This window comes from Rhinolophus sinicus, linkage group LG04 (genome assembly GCF_036562045.2).
Source record: "Rhinolophus sinicus isolate RSC01 linkage group LG04, ASM3656204v1, whole genome shotgun sequence".
In the NCBI taxonomy this organism is placed as follows: Eukaryota; Metazoa; Chordata; class Mammalia; order Chiroptera; family Rhinolophidae; genus Rhinolophus; species Rhinolophus sinicus.
In genome coordinates, this window is record NC_133754.1 from 144422543 (window position 1) to 144447378 (window position 24836).

Consider the following 24836-nt stretch of genomic DNA (forward strand, 5'->3'; position numbering starts at 1 on the left):
AATGGGACTGTAGTCCGTGGTTTTCAAACTGCTGTCCTCAGAGTTCGAGAGCTTTGGTGAAATCCCTTCAGCTCAAGGGAGGCAGAGGTGAGAGGGAGGGCATCTCTGCCACAACACCAGCTTTAAACAGGGGAGACCTACAATTTCTCTCTTCTGCACAATGTACTTCCATAGAAAGCATTCATGTGAAATAAAAATGCTTCTGTGCCTATTAACGTAAAAAGTTTTTAAAAAGCCCAACTTAACTGGATATGTAGAGAAGCTTGTTTTGGGGAGGGAGCAGTTCTAACATGTTATGAATCTACAAATTAGGGTACAGGAGCACTCTAAGTGTACTTTTGCATAGGACTGGATCTTGGGTAGAAGCCATTTTTAAAATATTTATTTTGATAAAAGTGTTTATTTAGCTATTATACTGACTGTTTTAATTTCTGAGCTTTGTAGCACCCTGACCCAGTGTTTCTGGGAGTTGTCCATTGGCTGACTAGAGCTGGTGATTTATTAATGAAACACTCAGTAAAGCCAAGAAAGTTACTCTTAGTATTTCAATGACATTTAAACGGGTTCTTGCAACTATCAGCTAGTCATTAAGATAACATTCTCCCTTACTCAGCCTCCCTTCATCCTCCCATGCTTCTTTTTGTTTGTTTTTTTATTTTATTTTTTGGTTGGGGGAACTAATATACTTCTAGGAAAGTGAGACTAGACCACACTTGATTTCCTCTGTTTGAGCTGTGTGGAAGCTGTTTGAGCCCTTTGGCCCACATCCTCACCCTTTCTTGAAGTTTCCTTGAAGTTTAAGGTTTTCATCGGCAATAAACATGAGTTCTACTTTAGTTCCCAAAGGCCTTTCCTTCCTCTGTCATTATGAAGGAATGAGGATTCCACACAAGATGACTTTTAAGCACGTGTACACACTCACTAACACACAGTTAGTCATTTGGGATTCTTTTTAACCAATAACTCAGCCTTCGGAAGCACAGGCTTTCGGTTCTTGTACATTACAGGTGTCTTGGGTCTACTGATCTTCTCATCCAAAGAATGGAGAATCTATAGGCAATCGGTACAGCTGAATTATGTAAAGCAAAATATAACATTGACATTCAATTTATCTATTTAATAAGTGCCTACTAGGTATCAAGCATTATGCTGTGACCTTGGGCAAGTTTCTTAACCTCTGCATCCTTGAGTTTCCTCACCTATAAAGTGGGATAAAAGCAGTAGTATTTCAGAGAATTACTGAGAGGATTAAATCAGTTAATAGACCTAAAGCACTTAGAATGGTGCCTGGCACATACTAATCATTTTATACATGTTATCTATTATTATATTACTGTCATAATTTCATTTATCACTTACAACCATCCTTCAAGGTAGGTATTGTTTTTTGGCTTTCATATAAGGAAAACAAAGTTCTGAGAGGATAAGTAATTGTTTATGTTTGGACAACTATTAAGTGACAGAGCCATGATTTGAACTTGTTTAGAAAATTACCTTCATGTGATGGTGGTCTCAGAGAATACTACCAGGCAAGCTCTCCCAGAGGTCATAGGACTGAAAGACTCACAAATCCAGTTAACATGTTCAAATCACATGGTTTTATTAAGTCAATTTAAAGCACAGTCGGAAGTGAGGACAAAAAGGTGGGATAAATTAGCACGCTGGGGGTAGAATGGCAGTAGAGTGGTGTTATAGGCCACTTCTTAAATCCTGGGTTTCACAATGTTCATATGCCTTGTCTCTCATACCCTGATGATGATATAGTTAAGAGGAGTGAGGTTCCAAAGGGGCCCATAGAATGAAGATGACTCGGGCCAAGGCTAGGCATTTGCCTTATCAGACTGGCACAAGGCAAGTACACCTGACCATAGCAGTACCTTGTTAATTAGCCTGTTGAGATGCCACGAGTTATAACTACTTTGTTTGAGTAGATCACATGTGTAGGAAACAGAGCTATATTGGATAACACCAATGAGTGATCAATAGAGCAGTGACAGTTTATCAGTCCCAAAGTGACAGGATTATAAATTGGTCTTTCCATCCCTCGCTAAGTATAATCTCATTTGTTTATTACATTTGCTATCAATTATCTTTTTTGGTAGGTATTACAGGTTACTAACTTGCTTATGTATTGGAGTACATCTTATAAATTATGCTACAAGTTTATTTATTAGCTATACTTAACATATTTTATGAACAGGACTAGCAACATCGTTTTTAGGACCAAGTGCAAAATGAAAATTTAAGACCTCTTCTTAAAAATAGCTAAGAATTTCAATTGTTAAGAAATTCAAGATGGCAACCTCAAAGCGTTAAGTAAGCGCTGGACCCATCTGAGTAGGGGGCCCTGTGTGACTGCACAGTCATAAGCCCATGAAGTTGACCCTGCCTGTGAGTTTCACCTGAATGTTAGCCAAGAACTTTCTTATTATCTATACTTAATACTTGTATGAGTTCTGTCTATTCCATTAGCAGCACTCAATTGCTTAGTAAACTCACATGACATAACTCAAGTCCATGTAACTTGAAAGACAATGTTCATGAACTATATAGCCAGGCTGTTCTTTTAAAACATCACTTCAAACATATCACCTCTATGTTCAAAGCCTTTGATGTCCCCCTAGTAATTAACAAAGTTTAAAAGGTTTTGCTTAAAAAAAAAAAAAAAAAATCAGTGAGCTCCACCATCTGAATTCATATTCTGAATCCAAGCTCCCTTTCCAAATCATGAGTTATTGATGATGATGACCATGAGGATTTGGAGGTAGACAAAACCATCTCCAAATATGTTGTGTGTCTATTTTGTATCAAATTCCGTGCTAGGATGTGTTGCACACATTAACTTATTTAATTTTCATAGTAACCTTGAAAATGAAATGTTATCCCCATTTTACAGAGGAGAAAACTGAGATTCACAGAGGTAAAGTAGCCTCACACAGCTAATAACTGTCAAGGTGAAGATTCAAATCTAGACTTCTCCATCTCCAAAACCTCACTCTTTTTCTAGAGTGCTGCACTACTTCTCATTTGAACCATGATTTCCAGTAACATGAGTTTAATCTTCTCTAGACATCTGAGTACCGTTTCTCAGTTGATTCCAGTCTTCCCTCTACTTTTCTGCTATGCTTCTTCCTGTGTGTCTTCCAGTTCTGAATTCTATCTCCTTTATGAAATGTTGTCTCCCCTCTGAGACAATATTTGCCAATTCCTTTCTTTGCCAACTCCTATAGAAACTGGAAACTGGACTCAAATAGACTCTATTATTCATTTGGCTCTCTTGTTATGCTGTATTGTGTTGCATTTAAAAAATTGTATGCAAATCTGCTTCTATTCCGAATAGATTTTGAGCTTCTCAGGACATGAAAGGTGTCTGAGAGCTTTTTTCCCCTCAGGGTCTTGCATTGTGCTCTGTACCTCATAAGCATTCAATTACCGTTTCCTGTGTGGGTGACAGTGTTAATGGTGATTTATTTTGTCGCTGGACACTCATTCTGAAGGCAAGAGAATCATTAACATGGGGAACTTTTAAGGCTCTGGATGAATATGTGAGTAAAAGGCAGGAGTGTGCTGGTAAAAAGCACTGATTTGTAGTATTTGCCAATTTACATCGTGTAAATACTATCACGATGACCAATTTCAAGCTACCAGCAGTTTAAAAACCAGCTTACAAAATTCCTGAAAATTTAATAATCAGTGGCCGAGTGGGCTCCAGCACCTCACTGGGAGATCTAGTAATGCCTCTGATTAAAGTTATGTTAGAGGAGCCTTAATCCGGAATAACTGAAAGCAGAGGCTAAAGAAAGATCTGCTTGTTATGCTATAATATATTTCCTTTATTTAACAACGAAATGCTTGAATTAGAGCTGCCTGTGAGGACAAGCATTATTGTATAATTTCAGGACTCCAGATAAAAGTCCAAAGTGCATTAATAACCTCTCATCCTTGTTTTCATCTTAACACTCTGCTAAATGTCTTTCATTTTATATTCTAGAATTTCATCCCCAAAATATTAGCATGATAGAGAATTTCAGTCTTTCTCCCTTCTCCTCCTCCTAGCCTGTTCTTTTTTCTCTTTTTTAAAATTCATCTTAAAGAGGAAAATATTTTATTCAAGAGTAATCAGTTCTTGATTGAGATCAGGTATCTCTTGGCTTGCCATTCACAGTCGAGTTCACCTGCCACAATTGCTCGTCTCGTTATTTTCATTGAATTAGAAAGAATCTTCCCATATTAAATAAGAATGATGTCCTTGACAGTTCTTTCTGTTTCAGTATTTAGCTTGTTAATATTTGTAGTATTATTGTGAGTGCTTAGAAAATTCTTATGGTTAATTTTAATAATGCTTTTCAAATAATATTTTGAAATTCTCCCTTAAATGAGACTGAAAAGAACCAAATAAGAAAATTATTGTTTTTTCTTGGGATTTGAATGTTTTGGAAAATGTTTTAATTGTTAAGGAAGTCATCCCTGAAACATTTGGGATAAATATACTTTGTCTTCCAAGAATTTTCCTCCTTTATTTGTGTTATGATTCATTTAATCTCTCTTGTCTACACTGTACCATTTTACCATAATCACTTGGAGATGTTCTATTCTTCACCTAGTTTTGGCAGGTTATCAGGTGGCCCACTGCTCCCATCTCTTTAGGAGAGTTGTGAATGCATTTTTGATCATTGTACCTACCTCAAAATCTCAAGCACACAGTCTAGTTAAATCAGCCTGAGATTCTGCCCAGATAGCTGATGGAAGGATATTAGTCACTGGGAAAATGGGTCTTAAAAAATGCTAATATTCAAGGATGCTTTCCAAAATTCTTGGCAATCTTATTTGCTACTTTCCGCAAACATCTACTTATCCAGAATTCAAATAACCCCGAAATTCAAATAAACAGGGTTTGATTTATAGTATTCTATGAGACAATAATAATTATAATAAAAATGTTAGACATAGGAAAGTTCTCAAGTTTTCTCATAGATAGATAGTGTGGTTACTATTGTGTTAATTCCATTTCATTGTACCTTATTTCCTAGTCTTATCAATCAATGTATTATATATGGTAACACACTGAAGCAGTTTTCTCAGCTTGCCAGAGTGTTCTACCTTCCAGCAATTTTTGATAAATAGCAATTTATCTAACTGGTACTCTTTAGAATTTCAACTATCGGTGACAGCTAATTTTCACAACTTGTTATTAGATGGCCCATAAATATATTATCTTTCAAGGGAGATTAAAAGGAGAAATGCATTAATTATCACTCATAAATTATCTAGGAAGGAATGCTTTCAAATATGTTTGACAGAATATATTAACAGTAAAAGAAAAGCAAATGCGCACCTAAGTACAAAATAAGATTAATCTGAGAAACATGTCCTTGTTGTCTTGGGGAAGTGGCATCCAGATCGCAGATAAGGTATTAAATGTGAAGATAATCCTTTACTTTATCATGTTTATTAGAAGAGAATAACCAAGGCATTTTAGGGATGTTTTATGTATATGACCAAGGAATGGCAAGTGGAATACTATTTTGGGGGACTTAAATAAGCTTGCTCTAGAATAAAAATGGTGAAGCCTTATTAAAATGCATATACTAAAAGTTAAGGTTTGGAGAACATTATATTAGAATATTGTAATGAACTATACAAGAGAAAGGAGAATAACTTTCTATATCAAATATAATGTGTCTAAGTTTCCCTTTGGCAGTCCTGAAAGTTAAACATTTTAAAATAACGTAAAACACTTCTTTTTAAATAGTTATGTTAGTTTTGCTTTTGCACTAAATATGCATGAGTTTACATATATATGTCTCAACTATGTGAATATGTGTGTATATGTATATACTATTGTACATACACATACACGCATAACACACTCATATATCTAGACTGAGATACATGACTTCTTGGGTTATTTAATTTTTATATTTATGCATACACTGTTATAGTGGTTTTTGACCAGTGTTTGGTTACAGGCATCAGGAAAGCTTAGAAGAGAAGCTATGTAAGCAAACTGAAATATTAAGACTGTAAGTCAACACAGTGTAGGAGCATGTGGGTGACCTCACCTAAATTGCGTTGCCAAGTGCTTAGAACAGATCTTCCACATCTCAGCTTGTCGTGGGGCAAGTGATCAAATTTACCAGGTAGTCTTGATTATTTGCACAGCTCACTGAACTGCCATCCTTTTTTCTTGCCCACTCATGGATCAAAAGACAGAACACCCCGTTTCAACAGAAAACTTAAGGCTTCTTAGCACTCCTAAGTATCACCATACAACATTTGAAAAAAACATGTCATAATACTTAGAAATTCTTGCCAAAGTATAAATATGAACATACAGGTATTGTGTAGAAACATTATACCCAAACTTTCAAAGCAGAATGACTCCTCTCACTCAGGCAATGCCCTGTGAATCCTCCTGTTTCACAGTATTCAGATGTTGTTGATTAGATATATTTGATTACAATGCACATGGACCAACCAAAATTAGCACAATCTGTCTTCCAAGCCCTGCAAATGGCCTTGTGAAGAGCTGGATGTTAGTATACCTAAGAATATAAGATTGTATATGTGATTCGTGATGGAAATATCTTCTTTGTTAGAGAAATTCCTGAAAACCGTTGCCTAGAATTCCTTTCTCTGCCTACTCAAATTCTATCAGCCATTTAATGTCCAGTTTAATTCTTAGATTGTCTACAATATCTTCAACAAGTTCTCAAGCCCCCACTGTCCTCCCTTTTTCACTTCAAGGATGTGGCACTGTTATGTAACGATTTTTCTCAATAGAGTTTAAGCTTCGGAAAGAAATATGCATGTTTCTTTTCTTCCTTTCAAAGTACTGAACATATTCTTAAGAACATTAAAACATACTGAATAAATACTTAGAAAAAAACTGCTAATTACCAGGGAGAGTGAAAGAATGATAGAAATAAAATGAACTGGCTTCTTGATCAGAATTTTGGAATGGTCCTTGCGGCGATGTACAGCAACCTATATTTTCAGTACTATTTCCACCTACTTCTGGGAGTAATTTTCCCACAGTAATGGCAGGGAGAGGAAACACCACCATTTTGCAAAATTTTAATGATGAGGTAGGTTAGTTGAGGTACTAGTTGAGGTAAGGTTTTAGGTTTATTAATAGCTTTTCTTGTTACTCTTGGGCTCCTGATCTTAAGGTTCATTTGTGACGTTAAGGTTGCATTCTCCCCAAATCTCATTTCTGCTCAAAAACCAAAGCAATAATTGTAGGCTGGGGTATACCTAGATGTCTTAGGGATATGGCCTAGAACTTGGCAGTCCACGTACCATCACCCCTGCTTTCAGATATTAGTGAATTACATGCTCAATTGAGTCATTAAAACAAAGACAAACTAAACTAAAATAAAATCCTTGGTGTAGAGCTTAAAGAAGATCCGGAGAGACATTTATAAAGTCACTATTATAGATTGCTTTACACTGATAATAAGCTGTGTTGTATATTATCTCTGCTGATAATGTTAAAATCTTAGAATTTTTTGGTGTTCTTCTATGGTGGAAAACCAGTGTATGCCTTGACCAATATCTGAAACTCAGCACAAGCTTTTAGCTCCTGGGGAAGTCTGTATGGTCCTCACTCCCTGCTCCCCTGTTGTTATGATACAAAGGAACATATTTTAAATTGTAGATTAAATCTTAAACTACCCAGGTACAGAGCACAATTAAGAAAAGACTCAACCAGTGAGTAGAAAGAGGACCTAGTGTGCTTCCTTTTTTATTAAACCACTAAAGCCCAGCTGTGTCATTTCTCCAGTGATTTATTTAAAATTACTCTGAGATCCTTGACTGACCTCTAGTGTATAACTAAAATGTGTTTGAGTTGTTTTTTGACACTTAAGGCAGCCATGAAAATTAGCATAGCCCCAAGAAACAAAGAAGTCATCTTAGGTCTGAAGAATTTCCATGGGTAGTAACTTTGAATTTAATATAAATTTGACTTATCCAGGCATTGCTTTAGTTACTTACCAATACCAACAGCTGGCTTTCTCACATCTCCAAGAGTGTCATCAGAACTAGTAAAAAAATTGCCTCAAGAACTCTTTGTGCACAGATTACTCTAAGGTTTATTGCTGATAAAAAATTTTAGGTGTCTTGGTAACTTCTATCTATCTATCTATCTATCTATCTATCTATCTATCTATCTATCTATCTATCTATCATCTGTCTATCCATCTATGTAGTGCTATCTAAATGGAAGCACACCAAAATAAGCCAGATGTATAGGCTAAGAGGTTATGTGAATGCACAGGCAAATGTTTTTGCTTGTTTTTTGTTTATTTGTTGCTTATTTTCATATTGTTTAAAATATTTTTATTTACCAAGGACAATTTATCAAGTTTCAAAATATATAGAGTACTATTTATAGTGCTTTTCCTGTTTGTCATGGACACGTGACATATATTATTATTATGTCATATACATTCATATGTATTACATTATTTTCTGTAAAGCATACTAAAACCCAATGGAATGGCTATTATTATATCTATTTTATAGATGAAGCAACTGAGCATCTTTACCATTACAATTACTGTCACCAGCATCCCCTTTATAAAACTCATGTTTTGAACCATCACTTCCAGTATTAGGATGATTTTAAATAATTCTACCTGTCTAATTATGGAGTTATATTATTACCCAGGAGGGCTATAGGCCTTATTATTATTTTTTTTTTTTAAGATTTTATTGGGGGAAGGGGAGCAGGACTTTATTGGGGAACAGTGTGTACTTCCAGGACTTTTTTTCCAAGTGAAGTTGTTGTCCTTTCAATCTTAGTTGTGGAGGGCGCAGCTCAGCTCCAGGTCCAGTTGCCATTGCTAGTTGCAGGGGGCGAAGCCCACCATCCCTTGCAGGAGTCAAACCGGCAACCTTGTGGTTGAGAGCCCACGCTCCAACCAACTGAGCCATCCGGGAGGCAGCTCAGCTCAAGGTGACGTGTTCAATCTTAGTTGCAGGGGGCGCTGCCCACCATCCCTTGCGGGAATCGAGGAGTTGAACCAGCAACCTTGTGGTTGAGAGCCCACTGGCCCATGTGGGAATCGAACCGGCAGCCTTCGGAGTTAGGAGCACGGAGCTCTAACCGCCTGAGCCACCGGGCCGGCCCTATAGGCCTTATTTTTAATTTCTGCACTTTAGACTATCTTCTTAACCTCTGCAACTTTCAATTACGCAGTAATACTTTAGGTAAAGTCAGAGTTCTAACTTTTAGTCAATTTTTAAATGGTCAAATTAAAAAAAATGTGCTTATTAAGAAAATATTTCTTATTCTTCTTATTCCTTTACTAGGAATTGTTCATGAGTACAAGTTTTGATTGCAAGTGCCTTAAGGTCAAGTTTTGAAATGCTTTTCATTTACTTGAGCAATAAATTGGTTGCTTAATTATACTATCCAACTGAAAACAGGAGGAAAGAAAAGTCAGCTTAACCGAATCCAAACAGGGAGCATGTTTCCTGGGATGAGAATGTGTCAAAGGCAGCATAGCATGTCCTAACTTTCCTGTGGTGTCGTGCTTTATGGGTAAATTATCTCTTTTGTAAGTTAGGCTAAAGTGTGCTCCTTTAACTGTGAAAGCATTCTTGAAAGCCCATGAAACCTTATTATTCTAATTACCAGCACAAGGGGTTGATAAATGAATTATGAAGCTAGGTATTATTGTCATTAAATAGACCTCACTCAATTATTTATCCCTGGGTTTGGGGTTACAGCTCAGAGAGCTGTGTATATTGTACCAGGGCTTGCTCGAGCTCTGAGACCTGGAGACCAGGTTACCATCTTGGCAGGCGGCTTTTGTTGAATGCAATTCAAGGGTATGACACACATTTTTTTAGTCAGACATTTGGATGGTTTGAGGCCAAAATTTATCCACAAAAGTCTAGTTCATTTAGCCATGTAGGAAAATCCCTTTAAATTATCCAGATAAATATAAACGGGTAGGAAAATGGATTAATTATAGGGAAAATATGAAGAAATCTTCTTGCTTTTTAGTTTTTAAAGACTGTTCTTTCTTTTCTTGCATTCTGGTATCTGTCCTGGGCAGTTCAGTGTGATAAATATCAGACAGTGTTGATCTCCATATTGGATAGTTTCTTTTTGTATCTTGTTTCTAATAGTACAATGAAAGATGTCTTCTGGTTAAGACATCTGTTACCAGGGAGGATGGGATTGGGTGATACTACTTTTCCTCCATCCTGACTTCATGCCAGCGCATTGCAAAGGTCAGCCCTAAAAGTAGTGTTCAGGCATGTTCTCTCGCTGAGTCACTGGCCACTTCCAGTACAGTGTTCCTGCTTCTAGGCTTGCAAGATTCAAGAGGGCTTCTTCACATCTCAAGAATATCCAGTTAGGGGAATCAAGAATCTGTTCCTGCTTAACACGTATTTGCTACCCATCTCATGGCCCCTGGCTTTGTTTTAAAGTCACCCCCTAGATTTCTGATAAATTAAGTCTAGTAGTTATTTTGGCCAGGTGGGCAGTTAGGGAGCAGAAGGAGCTAGAATGGCTGTTCAGGGATCTCTTTTGTATGAAATCTGGGGGTAGATCTCTTGGAGAATGGAGGAGGGGTTAGGGCATTAGAGAAGAAATTCACACCTGTGGAGTAGAATGAAGTCCAGACTTTTATATCCGTATGTTGAGGGAGGAGTGGGGTAGTAATTGGGAGAGAAATATGAAACTATGCCTAGCATCAGGGAAAAGTTGGCAATTGAAGGGACAAACAATAAAATCATGTTAGATTGTTCAAAGGAAAATTATATTTATAGTAAATGACAAAAATCTTATGAATGCCATGTTAATAGGTTTCTATATTATTAAGTGAACTTATAATTAATTTTGTGGTGATTTTAATTTGGTTATAACCCTGACTTTCTCTCTCTGTTAAATCTTAACAGTTTAATGTTCCTGCACCATAATCATCAGCTCACAAAATTTAAAACCTTGTCAGAAATATGGAGTAGAATAGCTATTTCTTTACACTTCTAAATGCTTAGAGCAGTCTTATTTTCTAATTGGCCACTCATCTAGTAAGTGACATAGTCTGATAGACCAAACTGAGTGCCTTTTAAATTATCTGCTAAGTATTTAGAGTAGTGAATATGCCCATAAATTTGAAAAACAAATTTTAATTTTACTACTAAGAATTTTTGATTTTCTAGTTATGTGTTTATTATAACAGAGAATGATGGGATAATTTCTATGTATAATTGGTTTTATGTCAAAATTCTTCATGCCAAATAATTGTGTAGTCAGTTCTGCTATAACATGATGCATGGGTTCCTAAAAAGTACCACAATATGCAAAATTGGGCCATGAAAACCACAGGTATAAAATGACAGCAACATTTTACACATGCTGAATGGTTAAGAAATACATAAATACTACAATAAATATAGCAGTTTTTTTGAAAAAGACCTGAAGTTTGCTTGTGGAAGTGCCTTACCAGAATAGCGTTACAGTTTGTGAGTTATTGTGAGATGTGGAAGGAGTGTCATTGTAACACCAGCTGTGAATGGATGTGGCTTTTCTAACATGGGTGGTACAGCAAAGGAGCTGGTACATGAAATGTGTGCATTTTGTGTCTTCCTACGCTGTTAGGTTTAGCTGGATGCAGTTTTCTGCATTCACATAGTGCTTCTTATGGATCAAATCATACATAAGCAAACAAAAATTTGTGCTATTCTTAAATTGTTTCATATTCTATCAGTCATGTTAAAACAAATTTGCAGTTTTAAAACAACCATTTCAGTTGAATTGACTATGTAATAATCCCTTCAACACCTTCACATCTGTGATCTCACCTTATTCTTGCCACCACCCTGACAAGCAGGGAGGCGATAGCCCAATTTTTGTTTATTTGAAAATACCAACCTGTTAAAGGCTACATAATAACTAAGGGGACCTGTGCCAGAACTTATTCAGGTCTGTGTGACTCTTGGGCGAATGCGCTTACCTTTGAGAGAGCAGGGCACTCATGGAAGTTTGTATAGAGAGCGTCAAAAACGTGGGCAAGGTCACAGAGACAAATCTCAGAGGCTGGTTTAGAACTTGTTACCTGACTTTCAGTTTAGATCAGTTCAACATTTTATAAATGTCTGCTAGGTGTCACCCTCTTATCTTATCAACTCTATAACATAGTTATGTGCATTTACACATGTTTAATGCTTAAAAGTAATGTTTTCTTGATTTCATGAATCGAAAACACCCAGCCATGAAAGCTCTGTTTATACTTCTTGATGTGGCTTTATTGAGCATTTGAGAATGTGTAAAATGTTTTAGAAACCATTTTTCAATTAATCTTCACTGCCCAGAGTGCATGTCAAATGTCAGGGTGTTGGACAACAAGGCCAATCTAGTAACGTTTCTCCATTCCCAGGAGCCTGCCCTATTAAGTTTCTGAGAAGACTAATGAGGAAGAATGCAATCCCAAAGTCTAGGAATGACTTTGTCTTCAAGCATTAATTGATGTGGACAATAGAATTATTAGATACTCTCTTGTATGCATCTACCCTGAGTTATGCCATTTAGCTCTGTTTCTAGAAGGTTTAAGTTTATTAAGCACCTCCTATGGTCAAAGTAATGGTCAATGCTATGGGAGATATGAAAGGACAAGACATTGTCCGTGACATCCAGCAACTGACTTGGGGTGTGTGTGTGATGACTGAAGAGAATCTTCTTGTTGTGTTTGTGTGTTTATGGCAGAATATGGGTGGTTGCACATACACAGCTGAGTAATGGGGCACTGCTGTATAGTTATTAGCTGAGTCAGCACACGTGTGTTGTGTTTTGATCACTAGGTGTTGTGAAATCATGAGTTCAGCACTAAGGAACACCTTACAAAAAAGTCCTTCACCGACTTTTCATTTTTTTAAGATTTAATTTGTTTTTTAATAAGTTTATTTATAGTCACATGTTGAATGCTCTTGTCTGTAAAACCACAGGGGCCATCTAGTTGATGACAGCATTGCACCTGTTTAATCACAGTTCAAGTTTGGGTTACCTCTTGGGTTCTCTATGGCCGCTAAGAAGTCAAGACAACCCTGGCCCACCTCTAAATTCTTTTCATATATCAAACAACAAAAATAACAAAATTGACCAAACAAGGTTACAAATATAGTATTTTTAATCTGTTCACATTATCCATTTTGATAAATTGATACTTTTTAACACATACACACAGACACTCATGTGACTATTCCAAATGTGTAGATACTTGAAAGTATGTTAAAGTTGAAATTTGAAGCCCTTTCAAACTGCAAGTCCAAAGAGTATTCCTTTCCTTTTCCCTCTTTCCCTAACTCCATTTGCTTTATACGTGTATATGATTTTTCTATTTTAAGCCATAACTGCTTTTATGAGATTAAATACCAGGTCAGTAAGTATGTTCTGTGTCAGTTTGTCCTAAACTCTCTGACCTATTTAAAAAAAAAAAAAATAACAATCCTTAAAAAAGAAGGAAAGTATTTAAAAATAAACATTCCAACTGCCAGAATCTGAAGTAAACTTCAGATTCAATTTTATATGTGGTAGAAATGAGAAGAGTTTGGGTTCTCTATTTTGACATTTAGCATCAGTTCCTTGCTTTTCAATGACTCCAGCTGATTAATAGGCAAAACCAAAATATCTTATTCTTCCTGGCCAAAATTTAAAAAACCTTAAACATCCATTACAAGTCCCTAGGTTATGAAATATAACTTAGATTCACTTGTTAAGGTTCTAGAAGAAATAAAACTACAAAATTATGAAAATTAAATATCCATTACCTCTATATTAATCTCAACCCACCCCCACCTACCTCTTATTTCGTTTTCTTTTTTTAGGGAAGCAAAACAATTTGTGAATGAAAATGAAGGAGCTCTTGGGAAAGGAAAAGGAAAAAAATGGTTTGCATTTAAGATGATGATGGGCAAGGTAAGAATTTTTATAACTCAGTTTGGTGGATACTATATATTCTCAATGGAGGCCAAATTGATCCCTAAGGGGAGGAAATTGGTTCTGTTCTGAGAGAGAGAAGAAAATCTTATACTTTATATACATATAAATCACATGTACATACACAGTATATCTATGGTGTTAAAATTTGGTGTGGCAGTGATTCAGAAAAAGTCCAGAAAAGCTCCTTAGAGGAGTTAAAATGAAAAATAAGTTCAGAAATACTGATTTATGGCAAAAGACTTATTTGTGCGATTTTATCACTTTGAAATGTAAAAGACTGTGCCCCCTTCTTTTTCATTCCCTGGTAGTTAAGGAGTTCAAGGTCAAAATTTCTTTCTCAAAATGTCTGCAAGTAACAGAACCATATATCTAGCTCTTCTCTACCAAGAACATAAAGTATAAATTGGATAAAAAATAAGAATAAAACCAAATGATATACCAAAGTAAATAGTGATTTTTTTTTTTGGAAAAGATAGGAAAGAAACTAACATTTATTTAGTATTTACTATATGCCAAGCACTGAATTGAATCCTTCTATAAAGTTATCATATTTAATTATCACAGCAAAGTGGGTACATGATATTATTATTCTCTCTTTACAAATGTTATAGCATCTGTAAGCTAAACTCCCATAAAGATGGAGTTTTGTGAATAAAGTTCATATATCTTAAATATATATATTATATATTTATGATACATAATACATCAGATTTGTTTTGTCTGTTTTACAATTTAAGTAAATCAAATCATATAGTATTTATGCTTTTGTTTCTGGCTTCTTTGATGCAATGTTATGTTCATGAGCTACATCCATATTCTGGGAGTTATAGTTCATTTTTATTGGTGTGTTGTATTCCATTGCATGAAGATATCACAAGTTATTTACCCATTCCATTGTAGATAGACATTGGTGTTTTTTCTAGTTTAGGTAAATCTTTTGAACTTTAGACTCACCTCATACTATTGTTTAGGCTCTACGTACCTATCCAGTTCACACATTATCCCAGCATAATGTGCGCATATGCAAAGTTATCTGCCCCATTCCCATGCTTCCTATTGTTCCTCTTACGCACGGATGGCCCAACATTGTGGAGTGAAATGGAAGAAAGTTATTTTATAAAAACTAAGTTATGATTCTTACTCTTCTTCCCTTTCCTATGGCACCATGCCTTTCCATTTAGCTACCTCTACCAGAATCAAAGGTCATAGCACTACCATCCTGTATTGAAATGACCTATTTGTGTATAGTATATTCTAATAGACCCAGAAGCCCTTCAAGACAGGAACTATGGTTTATTCATATTTCATTTATTTCTTCATGAGATGAGTATTTAAACAATGCTATTTGCTGCTTACCTTATTAGGTGCTAAATCAGTCCTTACTTTCATATTGTCTGGGAGAGTAAACAGATCTTTTCAGCATATTTTCTCTAAAACAAGAGATCCATAAAAATATTTTAACTTAATGTGAGAAACAGGGAGGCAAGTAAAACCTACTGTTTACCCTTTTCAAAAAAACGCAGTATGTGGAGCCAGAGAGATCTTTCCAAACTCATTGTCTTGTGATATTTTGGGATGGGGGTGGGGGGTAAGCATCTTGACAAACAAGAGGTTGGGTTTTACTGATGCGTTTTGCTTCCTTTTCAGAAATGGGTAAAATTTCTCCGTGATTTTGAGAACTTCAAAGCTGCTTGTGTCCCATGGGAAAATAAGATCAAGGCAATTGAAAGTAAGTGCTCACCAGATCTCGTTAGATGAGAAGGTTGTCCTAGATAAATGTCACATAAGCTTGTCAGATGCCTGTCTCAGTTTCTGTCCTATTGGGAAGACTAAACACAAGAAAATAAACAAAACCAATGTTTACATCTTCTTTGCTCACTGTGAAGATTTGCTAACACACCAGTCACAGCCCTGGAGATCCCACCCTCCCTTCCTACCTTAGACCAAAATATTCTCATTATGACCTTGTTTTCTCTCCTACAGTAGGAAGTCAGTATTGTACAAAATGGCATTGAGTCATATAGTATCATTGGGAAGGCAGAGATTTTATTTTGGCAGTGAACATGACGTTGAAAATATATACTCTCATGTTATATAATCATCAAAATGAAAAGCATCTAAAAGGCACGAAGAACTCTTAAAGCCTCATTGTCAAACCTCTGAAGTAGAATAAACAATAATCATCCAGGAACTTGCTTTCTGAATATCATATTGTGCCCTTATTTGATACAAGATTCACTGTGTACAGAGGAGGCAGGAGAATATACTCAAACAAAAACTTATTTAGAGCAGTGCTCTAGGTTTAGAAATAAGGCAAATAAAAATTTAAAAATATAATAATATATCATTTAAAAATAATGAAGAATATTTTAAAAAGGGATAACATTTAAAACCATGTTGAGCACAATTTTGCCATATTCTGGTTTCTAAGAGTTTTGATTAGGGTCTGATTTTCCTTCTGTTGTTTTAGTTTTCCTGCTGGTTAAATGTGGCATTGCATAATTAAAATGGAGCCTCCATAGGGAAATAACACAGTTGATGGCTATTTCACTGACATGATTGGGCACGTTTTAGGAATGACTATCCCTCAGTCCTCTGTCTCTCATTATCAAATGGCAATGAACTAAAATACATAAGCACATCATTTGCACTTCCTCCCACATATTTCTGCATCATCGCTTTCTTCCTTTCTTTTCCTCCTTAACACTTATAACTACTTAAAATACTGTATTTTTTCATTGAAATTTTAATTTATTTTATTTTGTTTTGATTCCTTCTAATAGACACGAAAGCAGAGATTTTGTTTTGTTCACTCCTGGATCTCCAGACTCAGAGCACATTTGGCTTTAGTAGACAGGTGTTGACTAAAATTAAATAAAGACAAATCCTCCAAATATCTGTATTCTAAGAAACAGAAGAAGGAATTTAGACACATGAAAAACAAACAAACAAACAACAGCCATCATGGAATCCTTAGGTGTGTAACTGTCAGCTGAAATATGGTTCCATGAAAGGCACCGAGGAACAGAAGGTCATTTGGATCATTAAGATCCTGATATAATTTGTTTGGAAAGAACTCTGGATTTGGTTCTTGCTTTGCCACGGATTAGCTCTTGACTCTGAGCCAGTCATTTAATTCCTCAGTCTACTAATTTCTGAAAATGATAGGGTTGAACCTTGATCACTTATGAGATGTATCCCAAGAAATTTATAATTAATGATAGTTAAAAAAATACATTTCCAAATTACTTATGTTTAAGGTATACTAGAGCAGGTTTCAGCCTATCTTAATTATAATGCCATGCTCACTTGTGTTGCAATAACCTGTCTTGACTGGGATAGAAACAGATGGAATTATTTTTATTGCCAGAAATTGCACACAAAAAGGAGTTACATCTCTGACCACCATCTATTATGTGTGTCACAGTGAAAACATCGAATTGAGAGCTACTCAATAATATTTTCAGTTATCTTTCCTTCTTCCCTCTCCTCCCAGAAAATTTGGAACAGTCAATCTGAACAATTCAAGCAAATGTAGATTATTTTCCCTTCCAAGCATACTTTATTACTTCATTAGGTTGTCCTAATTTCTTCACCTTTAATGGTGCTTAGCCTCACTGTGGAAAATTGACCCTTATTTTCTATTCTCTCAACAATCACCACAACTATCATTTATTGAGTGCCACCATGAGTCAAGCATTCTACAAATATTATTTCATTTAATCTTTAATGTGCCTGTAGTGTGCACATTAGCCTATCTGTTTTAGAGTCGTGGTTAAATAACTATCCCAGAAGTAGTTAGTAGAAGAGCTGAGATAATAAGGTGACATCTGTCTGGGACCAAAGCTTGTGCTTTTCCTGATGTGGCATGCTGATTGTTACTTTGAGGAAGATATAAACTTTTTCTTTTGTACCTGGTAAATGGCAAGATTAGTTGTAGATTTCCTATTTGGGGAATTATTTCCCATTTCCTATTTATTTATTTATTTATTTATTTATTGTCAGATACTTATTTTTAAGTGCGTTATTTATTTAATTATGTATTTCACATTCTATATGATTCTTAAAGTACTATGATTTTTATGATAATCATAAGCAGACAATATACTTGGAGACCATCGTGTTAGTTGAAAAGTACAAAACGTTTCTAGAAGTTTATCAGCAGAGTCATTGGGTTAGACTAATTAACCATTTCAGAGAAAATAGCCTACCAAAGATACGGAAAGCATGTGTATGTGATGGTTTTTGAAGCTGAACTGAATTGAGGAAATGGGACATGGAATTGTTTTTCTAAAAGTTGAGGTCTTTTTGCCCCTTCTTGACTCTGTAGTTTGGGCAATCCTTTCACATCTCTGGCCCTCTGTTTCCATGTTTGGAGTTTCCATAAAATTTGGAGTTCAACTAGTTACTATAAAAGACTGTTTCCAACCCAACATTCTATAATTTATAAGTTACAATAAGTTTTAGATATATATGTAAGTGTTTGTGTTTTTTTATACATTGAGTAATCAATTATTGAAATTGTTAAATGGAAAACAAATTTATATTAAGAAAGGCCTGCATGATTTATTTTTTCTGGAAATTCTTTTCAGAAAAAAAGTAGGTTCAACAAGTACCCCATTTATAACATTTATATTTTATATTATAAAATGAATACAAATGCTTTTCTCTTAAAGAAATTACCATTTAATCTTACAAAAGATTCAGAAATATTATAATATTCCTTTTAAAATCAGAATCATCTAACATATAATACCTCATCTAATCTTCAGAATAGATTGATTAGTTAATTGAACACGTACTTAGTGCCTACTATTATTAGGCATGTTTCTAGGCAGTGGGGTTGCAGTGCTGACAAAAAGAGGTCAAAACTCTGCTCTCATTGATGTTACAACCAAAGATGTTACTATGCATGTGGGGAGTGAGTTGGTTGGGAGGATGGGAAAGACAGATCATAAAACATAAGCAATGAAATAACATGCTTATGGAGTATGGTAAGAGGCGTGTTTAAAAGAGGAGCTTTTGAACTCCACTCAGAATACTCTTTCTAGTCTACCTTGTCTTCACTCTCTGCTCGATCTCTAAATAAATACTGAACAAGTATTTTTTAAATGTGGTTTTAAATGTTTTTAAAGGTCCCAAATTGCCAGCCTTCACTGAGGTCTCACAAAGCTCTGTGCAATAATTGGCAGAATCAAGAGGGGAGCTCAAATAAAGTCTAAAACTCATGCTGTTTCCATCGTGATTCCAGTAAGACCTGGACCCCTTTACCAGGATGGGTCAGGTACTCACCTGATGAGTCTCAACTTTTTTTTCACATAAAAATAGATTTGATAATTCCTACCACAAAGGGATGCTGTGAAGTTCTGTATTACATGGAGATGCCTTGGAGTTTTCCTGTCATACCCGCTTTGTAAAGAGGCCATGCCTAAAACCCCAGGGTTACATCTTATTAACCACATTGCATTGCATATTTTGCTGAAGCAGCTGCATATTTGTACTTCTGGGAAATATAGTCTATACCTATTGTTATACTAACTTTACTATTAAAACCATAGATTAAATCATTGAATGTCTTTCAAGCCGGAGATGACAAGCCTTCCTTAGAATTGAAATCTACTTCTTCCTAATAGTAGAAGGCAACATCAAAATTGAGGTTTGATAGACCTGTTTTTCAGACTGGAAAGGTCTTCAATAGGCACCCCTAAGCACAGAGTTTAAACCTCATAATTTTCTGCTGGCTTAAGGGCTCCAGAAAATACAAATCAAATCTGCCACATTTAATTCTCTATTCCAAGCCCAGTTTGAAAGAAACTACCTTGTATCCTAGCCTAGCAAGATGGAATTTATTGTACTGATACAGCAGGTGATTTCATCGGTCTTTTCCCATTTAGAAATGCTCATATTTATCTGCTTGTCTTGTTACCCATTTGTTCAAGAGGAAATAACACATGATGACAGACTACAAATTATTTTGCCTTAATAATAACCAGAGGGAGAGGTGAAACTTTAACCATCATTTAAAAGAAAAACAAGAAAATTCAGGAACAAGAATGTTGTATAAGCTTAAGGCCTCGCATTAATACATGCCAAAGACTCTGTTTTAGCATATCAGTAATTCACTATGGAAACAACATGGTATCAGTTAGATTAAAGAAAAAAACAAGAACTAGTCATTCATGCGTACCATCCAAATGTGTGAATTTGACCAGCTGTAGCTGATTAATGAACATTATCTGCATCCTTTCAGACACATACATTCATTGCATATTTATTCTATATAGCATAGTTTTTATAAATTAAAGTATGATTCTACTTGAGGAGCAGTATAGCACTATGGTTAGGAGAGATCTAGATTTGGATTCAAACACTTGTAGATCAATACCACTTGGCTCCATCATTTGCTACCTGTGTAACTACCTATGTAACCCTGGATCCATCGTTTACTAGCTGTGCAACCTATGGGCCTAAGTCTTTATAAGATGGGAATACAATAATACCCTTTTTGCAGAGATTTGATGATAGTTAAATGAATTAACATGCAGAGATCAAATAGGTGTCTGAAACAAAGATTCATTAAATCGTAGCTATTATTATTACTAATGAAGTCTTGGTTTAGTCTGTGTTCAAGTTTTTAATTCCCCATCCACACAGTGGAACTAATAATAGTTAACCTTGCCAGATTCCAGTAAAATGAGTTTCTTAGTACACATAACTGACTATCAAGACAGCGTAAGCTATTATTATTATTACTATTATTATTGCTCGTTCTTGTTGTTTACAAGAATAAATTTTTTTCTAAGAGACTAAGCACACGGAAATGGCTTTTTTAAAATCATGCACTTTTAGCCATACTATAGTAAGATTTCTGTTTTTAGTGAATGCCAGTTTTAGTCAACAACCTCTAGCAGGAGAGAACTGCGAGGATAAATGGACATAAGAGGGAAGATTTCTTTTTCATTTTTGTGTTGAGACAGGGAAAGGTCCAATGGAGCTTTAATGTCAACCAGTTGATTTGTTTTCTCTCCTTTAAGATCTTTGTTTGTTTTATTGTCGTTCTTGCCTGTCTGCCATTGGTAAGTGTCATAGACAGGAACATTGTTTTCTGTGTTACGTGTTTTTTGTTTTGGCCTGTGTCTGGGTCTTTCCTACAGTTACTCTGGTTTTCATGAAATCTATTTTCCTGCAATTCATTTTCTTTGCACTTAGGATTCAGTAAGGAAAATAGGTGTCATTTCTGTATTTCCAAATAAAATTGTTGTGAAGCTACTTTCAAGTGTGAAAACTAGAGTTTGGAAACTTTGGAGTCTAAAGTATATTTCATCCGTAATGAATATGGATTATATGTGGGGGAGGGGATACTTCCTGAAACATTTAATTAACTCTTCTTTTTTACCTTTAGGTATATTTGCACTCTATATTTAACTTAAGAAACTCATTTGCCTGGAATTGTGTATTGGGGGCTTGGAGAGAGTAGGCTGTGGTGCTAATTAGAAGAGGAAGGAAGGAAGAGAGAGAGGGAGGAAAGAAGGAGGGAAGGAAGGAGAGAAGGAAGGAAGAGAGGGGGAAAAGGGAGGGAGAGAGGAAAGGGAAGGAAGGAAGGAAGGAAGGAAGGAAGGAAGGAAGGAAAGAGGGAAGGAAAGAAGGAAGGAAAGAGGGAAGGAAGGAAGGAAGGAAAGAAGGAAGGATCAGTATCCTATGCTTGGGACTCTATACCAGAGGATTGCAAGTGCATTTTCAGGGAAGAACTTTCCCTAGATATGTAGAGACAAGGTTCTCCTCCAGCTAATGAGTAACTGTAATGACCAACAAGCTGGAAGTCCACTGCTTTCAATAAAACATGAGAGAGTGAACCTGGCTGAGGCAGTCCTCAGGTAGTCGTTACCAGAGAACATAGATAACAGCCATGAAACAGTGTGAAATCACTGGGAGCCAGGTGAATGATCAGATGTCCTAAGAAGGACAGATCTGCTTTAGCCTTTCTGCAGACGGGCCAGTGCATCTGGTTACAGAACCTGGGGAGTATGTTTATCAAAAACACACTCTTTTAGAACTCTTGTAGAACGCTGCACCCTTCTACAAAGTGAAATGACTCCAAATAATCAGACTTCAATATAATTGGTTTCTTTTAAAATGTCCACTTAGACATTGATTTCAAGTGTCTATAAAAACTGCTGCTGTGTTATGGGAATAAGTAAGATGGTACCTAAAGAATAGACTAAGTTCCAGAAATAGAGATGTGACTCGCATGTGAGCACGGCCTCATCTTAGTAAGCAGAGGCTGCAATTTGCTCCACACGAATATATATATATATTATATACATAGTACATACATAATATGTGATATATAGTAGAATATATGATATGTAATATATGATATATAGAACATATCATATGCATGATATATTATAAATATGTATTTCTTTTTTTAATTTTTAAACTCCCACATATTTTTTGTTGTCACACCGCACTAAAATGTAAGTTGCATTAAGACAGTAACTCTGTCTGTGACATTGTGTTTCATGTCTAAGATAATTCCTGACAGAATATATTTAGTAAAAGTGTGTGGAGTGAATGAACGAACTTCAGTTTCTACACTATACTTATAAAATGCCAGGAATGTGGGGAAACAGCACAAGATGGCCTCTAGGTTAACTCTCCATAAGAGATATGGTAAACTTTTTTGAGAAGAGTATGGTTTGCCTGAGGAAAAGGGGGGAAAAGTGCAGCTAATATAATTATAATGATAGCTAACCACTGGCCAGGAACTGTAGTAACCACTTTATGTATGTATTTCCTCATTTAACTGTGTTAGCTCAAGGAATAAAATGGGCTCTTCAGATGGCAATCCTAGCTGCTAAGCAAAAGGCAGTTTTTCCTTGGATGGACTCTAAAGGCTTAGGTCATAATCATTCTCTATGACTTCCATCATGACTAAGTTACACTGTCTCTACCTAGATTGAAAAAGAAGAGCGCTAGAGACTGTATAGGTGAAAAGAAGTAATGTGTTGCAATGAGCTTATTTATTTTGGAAGTCACCAAGACAGCTTTTGTTTTGCTTTGTCCTTTCAACCGTTTTTATTTTCTTTTTACTAGGTCAATTTGGTTCATCGGTGGCCTCATACTTCATCTTCATGAGATGGATGTATGGAGTAAATATGGTTCTCTTCATCCTGACATTTAGCCTCGTCATGTTGCCAGAGGTAAGACTCTAACTTCCAGTTTACAAAACATGCTGCAACAAGTTTCTCAAGTGACAATTCTCCTAGAGAAGCTCTTTTCCCTTTAAGAGTACAATGACTAACTGGCTACATCCATTCTTAGAGTCACAGTATTTGTTCATCTTCAAAATGGTGCCCGAAGGCCAAAAGTCCTAATCCTTGCTCCAAAGGGTGCATGAGGCTCCTGAAATTGTATATAAAATGGCATGTGTATGTTTGCATGTACATTTCTATATGGGAAGGTTCATAGCTTCTGTCAGATTCCCTGTGCCCAAATATTAATTGCCCAAGAGCAAGGCTTTGACACCTTGTGAGTTGTATTTCTTTATTTTGCCAAGTTTGGTTTGAAAGAAATGCTTACTACAACCAAAGCATTCAGCTTCTCTACACTAAAGAAACAAAAAGTTAGAGATTTTTTTCTCATATAAAGTAAGATAGCATGTGCGTGCCACATACACACACACACACACACACACACACACACACACACACCTCTACCTAGTGGGGGCAGGGGGTGCTTAGGACCAAGGTCAGAAAGGAGAAGAAAACAGAGAGTGGGTCCAGATTGAAGAAGGGGGCAAAATGCTGAGCTGATGTGGGGAGGATAGGCTAAGGCCCAGAAACGAGATTGAGGTAGGTCCCTCACCCACATGAAGTTAAATGAGCCTGACCTCTTTGGATGCTTACCGTACAAAAATGGGGTTAGGCTTTATTTAACTTACAAAGCGTCTTTTTTCAGGTACCAATATTTCGAAGCCGGTTTGTTCAATACAGTATTGACAACAGCCAAAACTTGGTGTTCTGAGTGTCTTTATCCCCTTGGTTTTGAATCGGGGCCAGTTTCTGTCTTAAGACTCTCCATTAGCATAATAATACTCATAGTGCCTTACATTCATAAAGAGGTTGGGGCTTTTCATAGTGCAAAGCACTTCCACTGCTTTTACTTAATGAGCCTCACAACACATGTATGAGGTAGACTATAAAAGAGTTTCTTCTCCCATTTAAAATATATGAAAACTGAGTCACATAATGCTTTTTGGATTTAGCTAACGTCTCAGAGTGAGTTTTGTTGGTTTTCTTGAAGTTGATCTGGGATTAGGATTCATGATTCTATCCTTTGTACAAAGATTTTGCACCCTAATCCACTAGTTTTATAATCACTGAGATAATTCTGGAGGTTTTGCAGCTCTCTGGCTCATAGAAGAAGGTGGACATAGATCAGAAGTCCTTTATAAGTTCATCTTCAAAGCAAACACCTGCAGCAGAACGTACATATTTTATCTGTTTCAAAGTAACCCCAGCTTATTTTTGCTCATCCCTCTAAGGAAACCTGAAACTTCAACCCTAGCCACTATGGCACTCCTACATGGAGTTTTATCAGCTGCATTTACTCTTTCCTCCACACCATGCTGCCTCCTTGTGGAGGAAATGAAAGGTTGTAGTTAATTCTTTGCAACTGGAAAATTGCAGAATGCCTCATAGTACGTAGTGGAGGAAGCTAATATGTGTTCATTTGGATGTATTCCTAGAATTAGGAAGCATAACGGCTTTAGGTGCTTTTTTATAGGTAGTGTTAGATGCCAAGGGGCATCCTTTTTTCTGGGCAATGATTACCAACTCCAACAAAAGAACCAAGAGGACGGGCACCCTGCGTG

General features: G+C 36.1%; 1 protein-coding gene across 5 annotated transcripts in view; it reads left to right on the top strand.

The window, feature by feature from the left end:
- TMC1 (transmembrane channel like 1) overlaps positions 1 to 24836 on the top strand; it is a 241737-nt gene that overhangs the window by 160777 nt on the left and 56124 nt on the right. For all 5 annotated transcript variants that reach the window (XM_019736716.2, XM_074330564.1, XM_019736715.2 and 2 more), the window contains 3 exons: positions 13846 to 13936; positions 15608 to 15689; positions 23057 to 23163. In XM_019736716.2, the coding sequence (XP_019592275.1) occupies positions 13846 to 13936; positions 15608 to 15689; positions 23057 to 23163 (280 nt within the window). The remainder of the gene's footprint in view (positions 1 to 13845; positions 13937 to 15607; positions 15690 to 23056; positions 23164 to 24836) is intronic.